Source organism: Chelonoidis abingdonii, chromosome 2, assembly GCF_003597395.2.
Source record: "Chelonoidis abingdonii isolate Lonesome George chromosome 2, CheloAbing_2.0, whole genome shotgun sequence".
Taxonomy (NCBI): Eukaryota; Metazoa; Chordata; order Testudines; family Testudinidae; genus Chelonoidis; species Chelonoidis abingdonii.
Window position 1 is genome coordinate 187555717 of NC_133770.1, and position 18927 is coordinate 187574643.

Here is an 18927-nt window from a genome sequence, read left to right on the forward strand (position 1 = left end):
TTCACCTTCATTTTCCTGTTTGTTCATAATCTAGAAGAGAAAAACAAGCTTTTTCAGGTCCCAAACAATTTCTCAATTTGGAATGAATTAGTCCAAAGGAAGAAAATATTCTTTCTACACCGGCAGAAGAAGCTACTGCTGTTAAAAGTGAGATTATCACTTCAACAGTCTCTGAATCCAAGTGCTTAAGTGATTTCCACCAGTTAACTGGTGTGACTTTTTTTAAATCATCATCAGCAAACATATGTTGCTTGAATGGTTCACCCTTAGCTCTGACGGTTATTATAGTTGGCATTATGGAGGGATGATTGCTGGATGTCCATGTCATAGCCAGCTCCTTTTCTTCAGCAGTTAAGGTTTGACCCTGGTCCCAAGTGTTGAGAATATTTGCAAGAAAATGAGCTGGAGATAGTGGTTGTCCCATTTGTTTTTTTAATGCTTGTAATTTAACTCCATCATTGCATATTTCTCTTTTTAAGATCTCACTCAGTTCCTTCCAAATTTCAACAGCATCAGCAATAAAACAGCTATTTCCCTGCATTTTGTTCAAGGGTACAGAAATAGGCTTAGGGTACTCAGCATGTGTTCGACGTTTCTCTTAAGCCCAATGTTGAGAACTTTGCCATCTATTTTTTCACGATTTTGTTCACAAACTGTCATCAGATTAGGCCAGTTCTTGATATAATGCTCAAAACAGTCCACTAATGAGTTCCATCGCATGTCTTGTGGGAGAGTTAGCTTGGTTTCTCCCTCTTTTTTCAGAGGAGCTGCGGACGTATTTTGCAATTTCAACATTAGCCTTTATTTCTGGAACACTGAAGTCTTTGACTAGGAGGTACATCAACTGAGCACTGCAACTGTATGTTATTAGCTTGGGACTCTCTTCTAAATAATTTCTTCTCATCTTGGAAACATTTGCAGCACTGTCTGTGATCAAGCTGCATACTAGACATTTGAATTTTTTTCCCACAGTTTGTTATAGCTTTTACTGCTACTTCTTGTAAGTATTCTGCTGTGTGCACATTTCCTGATATATCAGTTGTTCCTGTAAGGAAGACATTCCCTTCTTCTTAAGCACGTACAACAGGATCATTGTGGACATTGCTCCACTCATCAAGATTCAGGTTAGCAATTTTACTCTCTAGACCTTTTGCACACTGCTCAATTTCTCTTTCACACACTTTATCTCGCAATTTGCCTGTGATATCTGCTCTGTTGGGTGGACTGTACCGTGGTCTTAATGACTGAACCATGTTAATGAAGTGTGGGTTCTCAGTCATACGGAAAAGAGTTTATTACGTAAACAAACTAGGCAATTTTTTCATCAATTTACCTGTTTTTGTAATCTGCTGGTTCTTATCACAAACTTAGCTATGGTTGTTTCTGGATGATGGAGATTTTTTCTTTTTGCTACAGGTAATATACTGTGGCTATGTGATATACATGATGTGACTGAAACGTTGGCAGATAACTCTGAAACTATAGAAAATGATGGTGATCTCGAAGGTGGATAGTCTTCAGAATCCTGTATGTTGAGGATGGATTCTCCTAAACAAAATAAGTCAATGCAGTTATTTAATTTTTACCAGACTACTCATTTAGTATTACTTATTGCATTCACTGGCACTCAGTACTACTTGAAAGGTGAAATTGTAAAAGGAAGAACTGCCTATTTCAGCTATTTATTTTTTATCACAACTGCATCTAAAATGATAGTACCGTAGAGTAACAACTATTTTTTTTGCTCAAGCATGAGAATTCAAGAATAGTCCAGAAGGAAGACAGGCAGTCCTTAAGAAAGAAGTATGAAATAAAAAAGTTACCAAGATCATGCATGTTCTGATATGTTCCTTTCATATCTGAAAGATCACGCATGTTCAGATATGTTCCTTTCATCATCTTCAACGCAGCTTCCTCCTGAGAAAGGAACACTTCTCATGATGTTGTTTTATTTGGGCAACCAGTCTTGCATTTCTTTGTTGCACTGTTTGCATTTTGCACGCATGCCTGTTTTACCCACGGGTAGAGGAATTTCATTAAAATGTTCCAAAACTGGGTCTCTTTTACAGTCTGCTGCCATTATAGGTTTTCCCTTATAGTGAGGGAATGGTATGTTGGATCCCAAATCAATGAAGGCTACAGTCAGAAAGATCTCAAGACTTCTGGAATATGCTGCTCAAACAGTTTCACTTTTGTTTCTACTGCCTGTCCCTCCTGTGATAGGTTGGATCACAGAAACCCCCTTGGGAACTGCCAACTGATGTGCCAAGACTACTTCTTCCCCTTTTTCCCTGCCAGCTTGGGACTCCAGCACCCTGTCTTGTTGAGCCAGATACGCCCGTCTGTTCCAATACAGACCCAGGGTCTGAACCACGTGCCCCAAAGCTGCAGACTTAACTGAAAGCAACTTACAGAAGTGTTCCTGTCTTTAACACTCAGGTGCCCAACTCCCAGTGGGGTCTAAACCCCAAATAAATCCATTTTAGCCTGTATAAAGCTTTATACACAGTAAACTCATAAATTGTTCACCCTCTATAACACTGATAGAGAGATACACACAGCTGTTTGCCCCCCTAAGTATTAATACATACTCTGGGTTAATTAATAAGTAAAAAGTGATTTTATTAAATACAGAAACTAGGATTTAAGTGGTTCCAAGTAATAGCTGACAGAACAAAGTGAATTACCAAGTAAAATAAAACATGCAAGTCTAACACAGTAAGAAAACTGAGTAAAGATAAAAATCTCACCCTTTTGAGAAATTCCAGTAAGCTTCCTTTTACAGACTAGTCTCCTTCTAGTCTGTGTCCAGCATTCACTCACATCCCCTGGAGTTACTGTCCTTTGTTCCAGTTTCTTTCAGGTTTCCTTGGGGGTGGAGAGGCTCTCTCTTTAGCCAGCTGAAGACAAAATGGAGGGGTCTCCCAGGGATTTAAGTAGACTTTCTCTCCTGTGGGTGGAGATCCCCTCCTCTCTCCTATGCAAAGTCTAGTTCCATGATGGAGTTCTGGAGTCACCTGGGAAAGTCAAAGTCCATGTATGACTCAGTTTTTACAGACAGCAGCCATCGCTTACCTGCTACCTTGAATATCCTCATGTAGATTGGAGCCTCCCAAGATTCACTGTCCCTTAAGTGCTTCTTGACTGGGCACTTAATTTGCACATTCCTTTCTCAAGAAGCTGACCAAATGCTTTACAAAGGCTACTTAGAAATCAAGCAAATACACAACCAATATTTCTAACTTCAAGTACAAAAATGATACATTCATACAAATAGGAGGAATATATTCAGTAGATCATAACTTTTACATAGATATGTTACATGGCATATGTAGCATAAAACATATTCCAGTTCTATCACATATACATTCATAAGCATATTCCCATGAAGCCTTATGGGGTACACTGTCACACCTCCCTTTTCACATTTATCTCCAGACTTCTCCTTTCCAGATCTGTTCTGTGCCCAACAATCTTCTAGTCATTGAACTTTTTGAAACTTTGCACTTTTAGAGAGAGGTAGGGGATTGACTCTGTGTACACAGATTTGCAGAGCGACAATAGGGTTGAGGTTTGTTATTTCTTACCTCTATATATTATTTATTTAAAACATTTTTTGTGCTAACAAGCATCTCTGATGGTATCTTCTAGACTGAGCACTGAGTCTCATTGGGTAGATAGAAAGATTAACCTAAATAATCTATACAGAAGCCCCTGGAACCCCATAAAATTGGGTCCCTAATCCATGAACTATTGGAACTCATTTACAAAACTTTTCTTAAACATTACATGAATATATTGTCTCACACTAAAGAATTAGAATGTATAATCCGTATTCCAGGAAAAGAGATCTTTGAGCTATAATGTATCTTAATTAAAACTATCTTTATATAGTTTTTTTCCTCAAAGAGCATTTTATCAAAAAATCCAATTTAAATAGAAAACATCTGATTTTTTTGATGTTTTTAAAAAAATAATTGATTTTTATCCACCCTGCTCTGAAGTAGGGCTTGCTCATATGCATGTCTGAAACTGGAGATTCAAGGCAGTCTGGAATTTTAAAGACAATGTTTCCGGGTGAGCACTTTCCTTTAAGCATTGCTGAGGCAGGATCCATCATGTTCCTGTCAGGCTGAAATGTTTCAGTGCTGATGGTACAATTATATGTAATATCGTTGAACTGATTAAGTATATTGGCATTTTGTCTGTGCCTCTAATCCCTATACTGTTTTGCAGTGGTGTCATAAAAAAACTTAGTACACACATGCAACACAAGAGAAAAGGGAAGTATGTGTAAAAATAACACATTAAACTCCAATGATCTAAGAACAGGGAGAGGGAGTCACATTGCCTTGTTCCCTACCTCACACTCTTCAATTACTGTGGGAACTGTTAAGTGCCAATGCCACCTATAGATGAAAAATAGTATCAGTGAAGAAGAAGTCACCTTGGAGTCAGACATTTTGTTATAAAGCAGGTATTACAAGGAGTTGTTTGGAGGCAGGGGAGGAGGTGGCAGATGCAGTAACGTCTTAAAGTTTGTAAGAACTTTGCATGTGGAGAAGCCTTAATGTCAAAATAAACGAACCTTAGCTCACATTTTAGGAAATCTTATCTTGTTGTACAGTGGGAGCCTGACTGAAAGTGTATTAAAGTCAAAGGGAATCTTTCCATTCATTGCCTTTAATGAGCTTTGGCTCAGGTCTATAGGGTGGAAATACGGAATTTAATATCCCTACAGTCAAGCTCAGAACCTAGTAATCTTTTTGCATCCAAGTTCAGAATCCTTTACTGCCCGTAAAAGAAAAGACATTCATATGAATGGACTTTTGAGTATGTATGATCAAGATGGTTTGTTTTTACTTTGGTTAGCATTTACCTCAAATACTAAAGGGGAAATAAATTAACAGCACCTCACTTTTGGCTTCAAAAGAAAAATATATTGGAATTCAAACAGCTTCCTAAATGACTAACAGGGAAACTAGCACTGAAGGTTATCAGACTTAACTAGCAATGTCCACTACAGTTAACAGGAATCACAGTACAGGGCTTCAGATAGTGTTGGTATTACAGAATCAAAACACCTAGTCTTCTTTCAATAATTCCACCAAAACCTCAAACATATCTCTCTCTCTCTCTCACACACACACACACACACACACAGATTTTCTTGTATGGTAGGTAGAAAGGAAGAAAAGTGAAAACATAAGAAGTAAGTACTGTGATGAGAACAAAATAAAGATACTGAGTCTCAGGCCTCAGATTTACTGGTATTGGATATATACTGTAAATATAAATAGTAGTTCAACTTTTAAAATAGGATCAAATATTCATTTTCTTTTGAGATTTTCCCATTAACCACATTCATTTTAGTGTTTACTCATTTGTAGTACTTAGTTGCACCATCTAACAATAGCGAAATTAGTTGCTCATCCCTCAGAAACAATTAGCTGCCCCAGTCTGTTTCTGACATTATCACAATGTAGATCAGCAGGGCAGGCCCCAGCAAACACCGTAAACGACAACTCTTCCATTATTCCCCACCCTAGAAGGCCCTCACTTTCTTCATGATTACTATAAAGAATGTCTGGTATGCAAGTATGACTGAAACAGATCCATGCAGTTCTATTGTGAATGTGAATCCTGAATCGAGAGCCCTAGGCTCTTGGGAACAGAAAGCAGGGGGCCAGCTTACAAATACTGTCTGGTACAAATACAGTTGTTATATGTTTGCTAAGTGCAGATAATTTCCTTAGCATTGTTCAAAATATATAAAGACAAGCCCTTCCCTGAAGAGTGTGCAATCTAACAGACTATAGAGTTAGCAGTAAAATATCACATCAAGTCTATTTAACATTCAGAAACCCTTATGTAGCTATATAGAGAGATGATTTCTGCTCTATAGGGGTAGACAGGAAATGGCTAAAATACCCATTCTTTATGATTCAGTAAATGAAACTAGCCTTTTCAAAAATCAGTAAAAGATTTTTATTAACCCTTTAAACTCAGTCACAATCTCCCTCCTGTCTTCCTTTCTGCTACAGAGAAAGAGTAAACTATGCCAGGTTGATACCTGGTTGCAGATGGAGCCAAGCAGGGCCAGTGCAACCATTTAGGCAACCTAGGCGGTCGCCTAGGGCACTGGCATTTGGGGGGCATTTTCTTTGTCAGTGACCGTGGCAGCCGGATCTTTGGCTGCCCTGGTCACCGCCGGCATTTAGGCGGAGGGAGCTGGGGCAAGGGAGTGCGGGAAGGGTCGCCTGCAGCAAGTAAGGGGGGATGGTGGCATGCAGGGGAACTCTTTGCCCCAGCTCACCCCTGCCCCGCCTCCTCCACGAGCACGCCGTGGCTGCTTCACTTCTCCCGCCTCCCAGGCTTTCGACGCCTAAGCTGTAGGGCCGGCGCTTCCATTTAGGCGACCTAGGCAGTCGCCTAGGGCACCAGGATTTGGGAGGGTGGCAGACTGCTCCGGTGGACCTCCCGCAGGCGTGCCTGCGGACGGTCCGCTGGTCCCACGGCTCCAGTGGAGCATCCGTAGGCACGCCTGCAGCAGGTCCACTGGAGCCGCGGGACCAGCGGACTGTCCGCAGGAACGCCTGCGGCAGGTCCACCGGAGCCGTGGGACTGGCGAGCTGTCCCTGAGCCTAGGGCGCCAAAAACCTTGGTGCCGCTCCTGCTAAGCTGATTGGTGCCGCAAGCCTGAGAGGCAGGAGAAGTGAAGCAGCCACGGTGTGCTCGGGGTGCTCATGCATGGAGCGGGGGTGAGCTGGGGCGAGGGGGTGCCTCAGGGCGGAGGGTGGGGAGCTGCCACAAGGGGGGCACCTCAGGGCGGAGGGGGGAAGCTGCCGCAGGGGCGGTGCCTCAGGGTGGAGGTGTTGGGGGGTGTGTGCAAGGTGGAAGTTTCGCCTAGGGCGTGAAACATCCTTGCACCGGCCCTGGAGCCAAGGCTCTGCCCTGCCCATTCTGCCCAACTGCATAAGGAGGGTGGTTGGGCTATAGTGACTCTGCAGTGCCTGCCTGAAGTGACAGCCGGACTCGATGGCCACAACTGGACTTTATAAAATTACTTCTCAATTGTTCATACAAATGTTTCCCTGTTTGTACTATATGCAAAATTGTATATACCTATAGAATGCAGTGGATAAAGGCAACTATGTTGCTTGGAAAAGATCATTAAAGTCATTCATCAAAAGATTCTATCTAAACAAGCTGAATAAATCCTTGGCTTGAATAGCAGCGTAAGAGGGGGAGGGGATTCCCTTTGTTAAAAAGTAAGTGGGGTCCTGATCTAATGTCCATTGAAGCCAATGGAAAGAGTCCCATGAACTTTAATGGGTTGGAGCAGGCCTTACATAAGTGCACACAAAAATGTTTAACTCATTAAAATTAGAGGGTCATGTCTCTCTGGAGTAACTTTAATTTTACTCTACTATATTAAAAATGATAACATTGCTCTGAACTGTTGCAAATGCTAGCTGGATGTTCATGAATCTGAGATTAGATAAAATCAAAATGTATAGAAGCCTTAAACACAAGGCCATGCTCTACACAATAACCAGACCCTGCACAGTTTTCCTTGCACAAAAGGTATCCTAAACTACTCCCCATAACAGGTCCTTCCATTCTCCTCCTCTTCAAGAGCAGGCCTGGTATTTATCTTCCACTGACTGCAATTGAGTCAATATAGTCCCCATCTGTTGGTTGCTGAGCAACTACACATCCAAAAGTGAAGATATTCTACTGATCCACCTTAGGGCTAGGTGGGTTACTGTGATCAAGCCAAGGGTTTGTTACGGTAAAAAGGGGAAATACATAATGAAAAATAAATTACGTTAAATATGTTTGGTGAAATTTTTTTGTTGAATGTTACAATAAATATCACAGCACATTAGGCATGTAAGGATACAAGTAACTGTCCCCAAAAGCTTAAATTCTAAAGCTTGATCTCTGCAGTAAGAATTGTGTGACTTCAGTGCATCTAAAAGTCCAATCCTGGAGTATTTACATATGTGGGCAGTCCCATTTGGGGTACTAAGGAGTATTTATATAAATAAAGAATGCGGAATCAAGCACCAACTTAGACAAATTACTGTAAAGAGTTAAAACCCTTTTTAGTAACAGCTCTACAAAACGATGTTGTAAAAGTAATGAAAATTGGAGTACAGTTAGCAAAAGAGCTTTTGATTTAAGAAACATATTCTTACAGAGATTTAAAATAATCTTTCCCTAATCTTTTACCTCTCCAACATCTTTCCTATAGCTCTCTTAGGCTTATCTCAAGATATCGTACTTCCTCTTAGGCTATCTATGCAGATTCCTTCTAAGATTTATGTGCTGTCATACCATACAAGACTTCCCTTCTGCATTTTCTACTTCAACCACACATTACTAAGCTCCATGGAGGAGTCATTGGGTTAAATTATATATCCCATGTTATACAGGAGGTTTGACCAGATTATCATGGTTCCATCTGGCCTTAAATCTATGAATTATTTATTCTTGGGTACAAAATTCCAGTGATCCACTTATTACAAAATACTTTGTTTGATTAAATAGATGTGATAGTTCTTTGCAGATGGCCTTTTGTATTACATGTTTCAAAAGTACCTTTTACTACAGACATTTCACTCTTCTTCTATTATTACATATTTATAATTTCCTCAAAATAGATTCTGATCAATATGCAGAGTGTATAATATATTGTCTTACTATCATCTGACTATCCTCTGCTTAAAACTTTTTAATTCTAATTTTCCATAGTTAAAAGGGATAACTATATTTAGGCCCAAAATTTATATCAGAGATAAATAAAGGTTTTACAAAGCCTCATGGCTAGAAATATTTTCATTATTTTAAAAAAATGTTTAGTGGAAACAGATTTTGTATTTTCACAATACATTACATTGTAGAGGCAAAGCTAAAATGGTGTGTGGGGGGGTTGTTTTTGAATACTTCATTTTTTTTTAGAGGATTGTTTATATGAAAAGTGTGTAACTCTAGGGTGCTTACTCTGTCCAAAAACTTCAAATCCTACACCTTTATTATTACAAATGCTAAGTTGAAATTGATTGTTAATTCTCTTATTACTCCCTGGAAAGTGCCATATTCTAGCTGTGAAGTCACACCTGCTCAAAAGTGGGCTGTCCAACTGCCAAAATTCCATACTAATTTAAAGGACAGAGCCCTTATCTTGTCAATTTTCCAAACTGAAATACTTCATGCCTTAGGAATGTTTTCCTTTTCATGGAACTTGAACTGTGCTTTGAATTGATATTGGCCCCCTTATGTTTAAGCAATGAACATCTATTCACTTAATCTTTCACTCCTTTTCACCTTAAATCAGTTCTCCTCTCTTCCACCACAAAAATAATTAAAAAAAAAGGAATTTGCTCACCAGAAAGAAGTTTCACAGCAGTACATCTCTTTAGAGTGCATTCCAAAAATTTGTATAGACTGTGCAGACTGGGAGAATACAGTGGCTCCAATTATCTTAAAATGTAACATTGTAGAAAGGTATTAATTCACATGATTAAAGGATTTTAACCAGTGAATACCAAAGGAATTAATAATGACAAGATCATTAGTGAAATGTCAAACCTCCTTAAAAACAGCAAGGCAGTTTCCAGACAAAAAGATAAGTAACCACAAAATCTTCCTCCCTTGTTTAAGACATGAAACATGGAGCTGGGAAATCTGGAGACTTCTTGTGTAAAACTTTGGCAACAACTCTGTGCCTGTAATGTGGGGCTCATAATATTTACCCCCCTGCTTACTTTACAGGGATGAAGAATTAATTTATTAATATTTATAAACCTCTGAAATTATAGCAAGGAAAATGGTATAAAGTGCACTGCATCATCCACTTTATTTATATTTCTTACCTTGGATAGCTATAGAACCATCCAGAAAACTCAGGCTTGTGTTTTATTGAGAAAGCTCTCTATTGAAACCTACATTGTTGTTACATTATCACTTAACTCAAAGGTTGGAAATATAATACAACATTGCTGAAGCAGCTATCAAATTAGTGTGCGATAGAGGGGGGGAAGGGATTGCTTTGTTCTTTGAAATACCATATTTCAAGTTTAAAGGTCTGTAATCATTTAATTTTGTGTGTGGAATTTTCATACACTGTGGGCTGTAGTGTGGATACAACTGTTGGACTGATTAGGCTTCTAGCAAGGAAAACCTGGGCTGAGGGTCATTGGTGGCAGAAAGTTTGTTCAAAGAGGTACTGAAGAGGGGGTAAACAGACACAGAGGACATGAACCTACGTTCTTTTTTGACAAAGCATAAAATCAAACAACACGGCATGTTTTAAGGATGCACCTAAAATTGGCATTTCTGAAACTCCTCGAAGCAAATATTTTACTGCCACATACTGTAAACATACCAGAGGGTATGTTTATATGCAGCTATAACTTGAAATCAGGGCTCAAAATAAAACCAAATAGAAGTTGCACAGTTTGTGTGTCAGACAAACATACAGGATCAGGGCCGGCTTTGGGAAGCGCAGGGCCTGATTCGAACAGTTTCGACAGGGCCCCGGCAAGGATGACTAAAAAAAAAAAAAAACCCACATAAAAAACCACGTGGGGTTTGTACTCACCTGGCAGCGGACTGAGTTTTCGGCAGTGGGTCCTTCACTCACTCTGGGTCTTCGGTGGCATTGAAGGACCTGCCACTGAAGACCCAGAGCACTGCCAGATGGGCAAAAATTTAAAAGGAGCCTCTAGCCAGGGAAGGGATTCTCGGTCACTTGCCCCACCCACCAGCAACTCTGCCACTGGGCGCGGGGCCCTCTTAGGCATGGGGCCCAATTCGGGGGAATTGGTGGGATTGGCCTAAAGCCGGCCCTGTACAGGATCTATCTACCTGGGAACCAAAGATTTGAAATTAGAGGGTAGTGGGAATTCTGCCACTACATTTGTTTGGAAGCAAATTGTTAGAGTATGTGGTTCACAAAGGACTGGACAATGTTTTATTTTGTTTTTTTAAAATACAAGCAATGGTTATTGAAATGAAAGAATCTGGGAGAAATAACCAACAAACCAACTTTTAGAAAGACATTCCATATGCTGGGACACATTAAGTCTACGGTTGTATAAAGTAGATGAAACTATGGTTTACCCAATGATACAGTTATATTTGGTTCATATGGACATCTGAATTTGAATTCTTTTCCATTGCCATGTTTATCCTATGTGTTAAAACTCCAACTGACTTCAATCAATGGGACTAGTATTTGACCATTAGGCCTTTGTGAAACAACCATCGTTGTGGTCTCTTCTTTTAAACCAATGGAAGACATATATAAAACATGCATGTGACAGTTCTGCTCTATGTATAAAGAAAAAGGAAAACACATGAGAAACAAAATCAAGGGCATTTCAGTTCATTACCTATACAACTGACACCTAATCTCAGGATATACTTTGTTACTGAAAATAATTTGCTTATGATCACAGAAAGATTTCTGACTATTCCTGCTTTTTTCCTAACAAATGGAACAAAAATCCAACACCACGGAGGATTCCCCCCTTAAAAAATAGCATTTTATTAATTTTAAGTTTTAACACACATTTACAAAGAATAAAAGAGCAAACGAGAGGAGAAAAATGTACTGCAGTCATGGGGTTACACTGCCACACAATATCTCAGGCCAAAAGTTCCAAACATGGGTGCCTAAAGTTGGTCACCTACATCCATATTTATGCAGTTTCAGAAGTCAGTGGGAGCTGCATGTAGGCAGCACTTTCATAGGACAGGACACTTATTTAGGTGCCTATATTTTAGGCACCCAACCTTAATAACTGAAAACAGAATTTTAAATAGCTTCTCTGCCCAGTGTTTTACAAGGCAAAGCAATGAGATTCATAACAAACACAATATATAATGCATCGTTCAACTAAAGAACACACATTTGACACATGCAAAAGTCAGTGTAGTCTGCAGCATTCTAGAATAGATCCTTCTGTCCCAGCTGCCATCTTCCTACTACTGCAGGTTGGGGACAAAAGCAGTTTGTTTGTGAACTCAATCATCAAGCTATTTCTATTATCTATCAAAAGAGAAATACAGTACAAGGACAATTTGTGTTTTGAGCTTGGCTTTTGTGTTTGAATTTTAAAATGGTGTGAATTTATTTAAAAATTAAGTTCAGTATTTCAGCTCCTGGCTAGTTACCATTGTGGCTCTAGGCGATCCAAAGTTTGTTCATCCACGAGTTAAAGAGTAAGGACAAACTCTTACTCTCTGTTGTGCTGGTGCACAGGAGAGTGGGGTTTTGCAAAGGTGGGTGTGGGAAGGGGTTATGCTGGTTGAAAGGACAAGCCAGTTGATGGATCGCAGCCTAAACTGTCTAGCCCCCTAAACTATCAAACTGTCTAGCACACTTCATTATTTTACATACGATTAAGGTACCCTTCCCATGCATTTAGAAGTACATCAATTCTCTGAGGAAGAGGAAGACTGTGCCCTTCTCTCTCCTCTATCAAATCAGTTTGGTATCCTCCACAGACACCACAGTTAATAGTAAGCTCTTGCTGGCAGCAAGCAAAAAGGTTCTTTTTCCTACTTAGAGAAGTAACAAAGTGCTCCCTGCATTAGCGTCCTGACCCACAGAGGAATCCCGTTGTGGCCAGCAGAATTCTTCTTATGGAGAATCCAAATCTTGTCACCCTCAGACCCCTTATTGCAGTGGTGCCCAAACTTTTCCTGTCACGCCTCCACTTATCAGTAATGGAATCTGTCCTTGCCCCCCATTACTGCACTGTTGGTCAGCAGAGCAGCTTGAGCAGAAGGTAGAGCTGTTCTGAGGAGTGGAGAAGGAATGAAGGCAGAGCTGGGCTGCGGATGGAGTGGAGCTGCGGCTGGGGCGCACTCCATCCCCACCCGCAGTGAGGGCTGGCCTGAGCCCCCCACATGCCCCACGAAATGTTCCTCTGTGCTCCCTAAGGGGGCACGTCCCACAGTTTGGGAATCACTGCCTTAGTGTGTGGCGGGTGGAGTTGGAAAAGATCTACAGTCCAGATCCATAAAATCTCTCATAGAATATAGAGTTTCTCTACAACAGATCTAGTGATACCAAAGAAAAATGAATATACAGAAGTAAACTAACAGAAACCCATAATAAATAAGTGCAGAAACTTCATGATACTGTCCAAGCCCACCATTAATAATATCCTGGTATGTCACTATTCAGTAAAACTTTTTGAAAATAACTTATTTAATGGAATTCTATCACTTTCAAACATTTTAATACAAGACAGGTACAAAGATATATTCAGTCTGAAATGAGATGCTGAAAGTGCCCCAGTCCTGTTTAAAATAAAGATCTGTCAGTTAGGGTAGGGGTACAGTATTATCTAGTAATTATATGCTCTAAAAGCCTGACCAAGAGTCCGCTAAACTTAATGGAAAAACTCCCTCTGACATGAAAGGGCTTTGGTTCAGAGCATGTGGAAATACAGAATACCTTATTCACAGTCTGTGAGGCCAAATAAGAATAGAGGAAAATAAGAGGTATTTACACTTATATCAAAACTGCCGCCACTGTCAAACTACTTAATAATTGAAAGTTATTAAACAGCCTCTTTTTAGCAGCAGAGAAAGCCAAAAAGGTTCAGTGAAGAGTCCAACTAAAGTAATATTATAATCCCTATTTAAGTCATACCAATGTATCCTCAATTTTTGCTATCCAGTGAAGCAACAGAACCAGTGACAAGACACAGCTGGACTGTCTTGGATAAAATAAGAACTGACCCAAAATCTTTTTTGAACCTCGGGAGGAAAAAATGAGGTTAACCTTCTCCATCCCGTCTCACCCACATCTACACTTATTTCTGGTTAGGTCTGGAAGCAGAAGTGCTAATATTTCATTAGAAAGGTCACCCAGAATCACAAAGTACTAGAAATCTCATGAAGGTCTGTTTCTGTAAGATGCCCAATTCAGTTTGCAGAGCTGCAAACAAGTTTTTGACCAGATAACTGCCTAGACCTTTGAGCCGTTGGAGTTCTGCCATATCACTGTCTACATCCATGTGCAGAAGCTGTCTTTTATTCAACTATCATTTCACAGCTAGGGTATTGAAATGCAAGCACTCAAACTACAGTGATGAGGTTAGTGTAAGAACCTATAAGAATTCATACAAGCATGGCACACAGAAGAATGCATAACTGTGGTCAAACATTAAGACCCTGTCTTTGTTACAAATTTTAGAACTTTATTTTTAGAAGCAAAGTTAGTGTTAATGAAGAAGAGGTGCATGAGGGAAACCTGACCACCAGAAAATAATTCTCTAAAGAAAATGTATGGCCCAGACAGTACAAGCTTCCGAACACTGCACCATCACTATGTCTTAATTCTTTGATGGGCCTACCTCTAGTAATGAGATGGTGCGTGAGTCTCTAGGCCCATTAAGTCACAGTCATAATAGCAGACTTCATGGTGGTTTTTGTAATGTGGAGAAACTACACTTTGACCACCCAACTCATTTCAACCTGGCCATTGAACAATGATCATTACTTTGTCACTACTGATCTCAATTGCATAAAAGTAATCTTGAAGTGAAATGTTCTACTTCCAGTTACCAGTCCCCTGAGCTAGAGAGTCTCCCTTCTAATAAAATTTCTGAAAATTGCTGTTTCTTTCTCATGAGATTCTCTCACCTTATCAAAAAAACATTTTGTAAGCGAGACTTCAGTGAAGATAACCAAAAGGTGCAAGTCATTCTCTGCTTCATAATTGATCTAGGATCTTCCATTATCTAACACAAAACTATTGTTCATTTTAAGCACACAAAAACAGAGAGAGAGAAATAACAGTCGTATAATAGTTTAGAAGAAATGCCAAGCCATCTGGTTGAGGTCTCTTTGTCTGGTGCTATTTAGAATACCTAGTTTGTCTCTCACACATACTCAGAACTCAGAATTGATGAGCAAATGTCAATGACCACACAGGATGTCCATAAAAATGATAAGTTTCACACAAAATCATGGCAGAAAAAACCCACACATGCATCTGCTAAAAACATAATGATTTCTTTTAAAATCTGAAATGGAACAAAATTAGTAAGAATCCAAAACAGTTCAGCTAGCAGTATATATTTTAATTGAATGATCACCACTGTCTAAGACAATCAGAGAATTGTTTGCTGTGTAAGTCAATGCCACAGGATAAGAAAGCCCTTGGGTAATTATGGGCCTTAAGATAGGAAATTCCTCAGGTTTTCCCAAGCACAATACAACTTGGTTATAGGCATCTGCTACTATTATGTGTCCCTCTCTGTTGAAGGCCAAAGCAGTGGCATATATTTTGGAGGGAAACACTAGGTTCAGACCAAAGCTATCCATCTGGCCAATGAGTTTCATGTCAGCACTGAATATCTTCACACTTGTGCTGCTGTAGTTTGGTCCCTTAGCTGTCAGGTGCTCTATTACAGCAATAATTCCATTAGTCTGAGAAACTGCCACCTCTCTTGGGTGACATAAGTTAGACTGGATCTTTTGAACCTTCTTTAGTTCTCCTTTTCTAAAATTGGCTGTCAAGCGACAAAGAGCACCTGCCTCTGGATCAGACAGGATAATTTCATTCTCTGGGGTGGTATCCAAACCCCATGGTAAACAAAAGTATTCCCTGATAATTAGCTTGCCTCTTCCATTAAAATCAAACACTTTCACAGAGTGATCTCCACTGTCTGTGACAACCACATGGCCATCCAATGTAACTGTCACGTCAAGTGGGTATTTAATATCATTGCCTGCATCTCCTCTTTCCCCAAACTCCTGCATACAGCTTCCACTCAAGCCGAACAGCTTAATCCTTTTTTTGCCATCATGGGCCACTACTACACAGTCAGACCGCCGACACATTGCAATCCCAGTCGGATTGATCAGCGTCCCCCAGCCTCCGAAAGAAAGGTTGAATGTTAAGCCTAGAGATGCTGATACAGCTGCTTCATCACCTACGCCAGTTGTTGTTCCTGAAGCTAAAGGAATATTAGTCGCAGGACTTAAGATCTCTATCAGGTGCAGCAATGGTAAGCAGTCACTTGTCTCTGAGGATTTGCAAGCTCTTCGACAGAAAGGGCACTCCAACCTAAAATTCCTTGGGTGTGCTAGAGAGAATACACACTCCAAGCATATAACATGTCCACAGGGCAAGTTCCTCGGCCGGTGTTTCTTCTTCTGGCTATATTTTTCAAAACACACTTTGCATTCAAGTAGACTGACCTCAGTTTCGTTCACCAGTTCTGTCATAATTTGCATTCTATCAGGGGCCCTGGCAGACATAGTTGCAGCTTTAAGAGGATTGTTGATTATACTGTGCTTGCGACGTGACGCTGCCATCTGGTCACATTGGACAGTCACAGGACTGTGTTACATCAGAGGCCTTCCCATAAATGCAGATGGTATGTTCCATTTCAAAGCATTTGCTGTAGTCTCCTGCCCTCTAAAGGAAACTTGGGAAAATGCAATGGGCTCACCAAAATGTATTTTAATATTTTCTTATTATCTTCACTTTTTCCTCAAACATTTTGTTTAATTTCATTTGGCCTGAAAATATATCTAAACTGTAAACTATAAATCCAGTCTCACATCATTTCAACCATGGTAATTTAGCATACCAAGAATGGTTTCATAGTCCACATCAGTTTTCAAGAATCAATACGTGATTACAGTCCAATAAGCCACCAGGGCTGCCCAGAGGATTCAGGAGGCCTAGAGCTAAGCGAGGGAGCTGCGGCGCTTATACTCACCCGGCAGCGGTTCGGGTCTTTGGTTGCATTTCAGCGGGGGGAGGGGGGGGGCCTTCAGTCACTTTGCGTCTTCGGCAGCACTGAGGGGCCCCCCACCACCAAAATGCCAGCGAAGACCTGGACCGCCACCCGGCCAGGGCTCACGGGGGCCCTGTGGGGCCCAGGGCAAATTGCCCCACTTGCCCTTCCCCCAGCGGCTCTGTAAACCACGCAAAAGCCAGAGGAAGGGAGAGGAAGGGGGTAGTGGGCAATTGTGGGGTAGTTATTCAGGATGCAATGAATGAACAGGGTTATGTTTATCATTTTCAGGAACCCAGGCAAGAGCAGGAATTCAATCTGTTAGAGAGGCAGTTCAGACCACTGGTTTCTTCCACCTCTTATCCTGCTACTAGAGAGGGGCTGGGACGTTAGACTAGGTCACAAAGGCTTCCTGTTCTGACCTCTTGCTGTTAACATTCCTCCCATGCCCACATTGCCCAACCAGGAGGGCCCTTCTCCACATGCTCAAAGAAAGTTAAAAGGTCCTTGGGGTTCTGCTGGAAGTGGACTAAAGCAATTAGAAAGTCTACCTACCTGTTCCTTTTAACATCATTTTACTGAACAATGCGATGACCAAGAGAACCATGTTTAATAACATGTCTGATTGCATTTCTCATTGTTATTACTTGGCTGACCTGCAACTAAAGGCCAAGTCAAGATTCACTCAGTCAGGAGCAATGCAGCCACTGCTGCCTGCCTCAGGAGTGTTTCTATCACAGATGTATGTGAAGTGGCTACATCATGCCCTCTGTATGCCTTTACAAAAGTACTATTGCTTGGATTCAGCCTCCTGGGAATGTTGTTTCAGGACTAGTCTACACTGGCAACACTAAAGCACTGCCACGGCAGTGCTTTAATGTGGCTTGTGTGGTCGCAGCAGAGGGCTGAGAGAAAGCTCTGCCAGCGCTCTAAAAAACCACCTCAACGAGGAATGCAGCTCCCAGCACTGGTGCACTGTCTACACTGGCGCTTTACAGCGCTGAAACTAGCTCTGCACAGGGAGGTGTTCTTTCACACCCCTGAGCAAGAAAGTTGCAGCGCTGTAAATTGCCAGTGTAGACAAGCCCTCAGACTCATCATGTTCCAGAACTTGTTTCCAAGGCAGATGGGATCAAACTTCCCCCATGCCCACGAAGTGTTGATTTTTCTTTAGGGATGTCTCTTACATGGCTTACACAGCCAATTTTTGCATTGACTTTGTCCCTGATTACTGTCTTTTTTGGCAAACTTGAAAGTTAGGTCCAACCCTGGACTTTTTAAGGAGTAACTTGCTCCTTTTTGTATTTTATTTTTTAAAACCTCCTTGTTCACACTATAGGCCTTGACCTTATTACTGCTGCTCACTTCAGTTTTACTTTAATTTTCATTTTCAAATATCCCTTGAGCATCTCATGGCCCAAGAGTGAGAATTGCACAGAGATAGTATCATTGGAGAAGAGAAAGAACTTCCTTCAACTTCTTCTCTGAAAATATCTAACTGCAGGACACTCACTTGCCTGTCTCTCCTCAGTGCTTGAAGGTTGCTTTTTGAGAGTTGCTTTTCTCTTGATCCTTGTAGTTTATTATTCACCAAAGCACATTGTTGATCCTCTGTAGTTGGCTTGTCTTTCTGAGGGTATGTCTACACTACGGGATTATTCCGATTTTACAGAAACTGGTTTTTTAAAACAGATTGTATTAAGTCGAGTGCACGCAGCCACACTAAGCACATTAATTCGGTGGTGTGCATCCATGTACCGAGGCTAGCATCGATTCCCAGAGCGTTGCATTGTGGGTAGCTATCCCATAGTTCCCGCAGTCTCCCTCGCCCATTGGAATTCTGGGTTGAGATCACAATGCATGATGAAGCAAAAAGTGATTCTGGATAAATGTTGTCACTCAATCCTTCCTCCATGAAAGCAATGGCAGACAATCATGTCACACTCTTTTTCTCTGGATTGCTCCAGCAGACGCCATAGCATGGTAACCATGGAGTCCGTTTAGCCTTTTTTCAATGTCACAGTATGTGTACTAGATGCTGCTGACAGACGCAGTACTGCAGTGCTACACAGCAGCATTCATTTGCCTTTGCAAGGTAGCAGAGACAGTTACCAGCCCTATTGCACCGTCTGCTGCTTTGGAAATTGGC

General features: G+C 40.9%; 1 protein-coding gene across 1 annotated transcript; it reads right to left on the reverse strand.

Moving 5' to 3' along the window:
- Positions 1-11538: 11538 nt before the first annotated feature.
- Positions 11539-16457, reverse strand: NHLRC1 (NHL repeat containing E3 ubiquitin protein ligase 1). Its single transcript, XM_032776963.2, has one exon. It carries the CDS (start codon positions 16348-16350, stop codon positions 15091-15093), a length of 1260 nt encoding a protein of 419 aa, XP_032632854.1. The 5' UTR covers positions 16351-16457; the 3' UTR covers positions 11539-15090.
- Between the last annotated feature and the right edge of the window lie 2470 nt (positions 16458-18927).

What these genes read in the sequence shown, in the direction of transcription:
- NHLRC1 (XM_032776963.2), bottom strand. Translation starts at nt 16,350, where the DNA reads ATGGCAGCGTCACGTCGCAAGCACAGTATAATCAACAATCCTCTTAAA.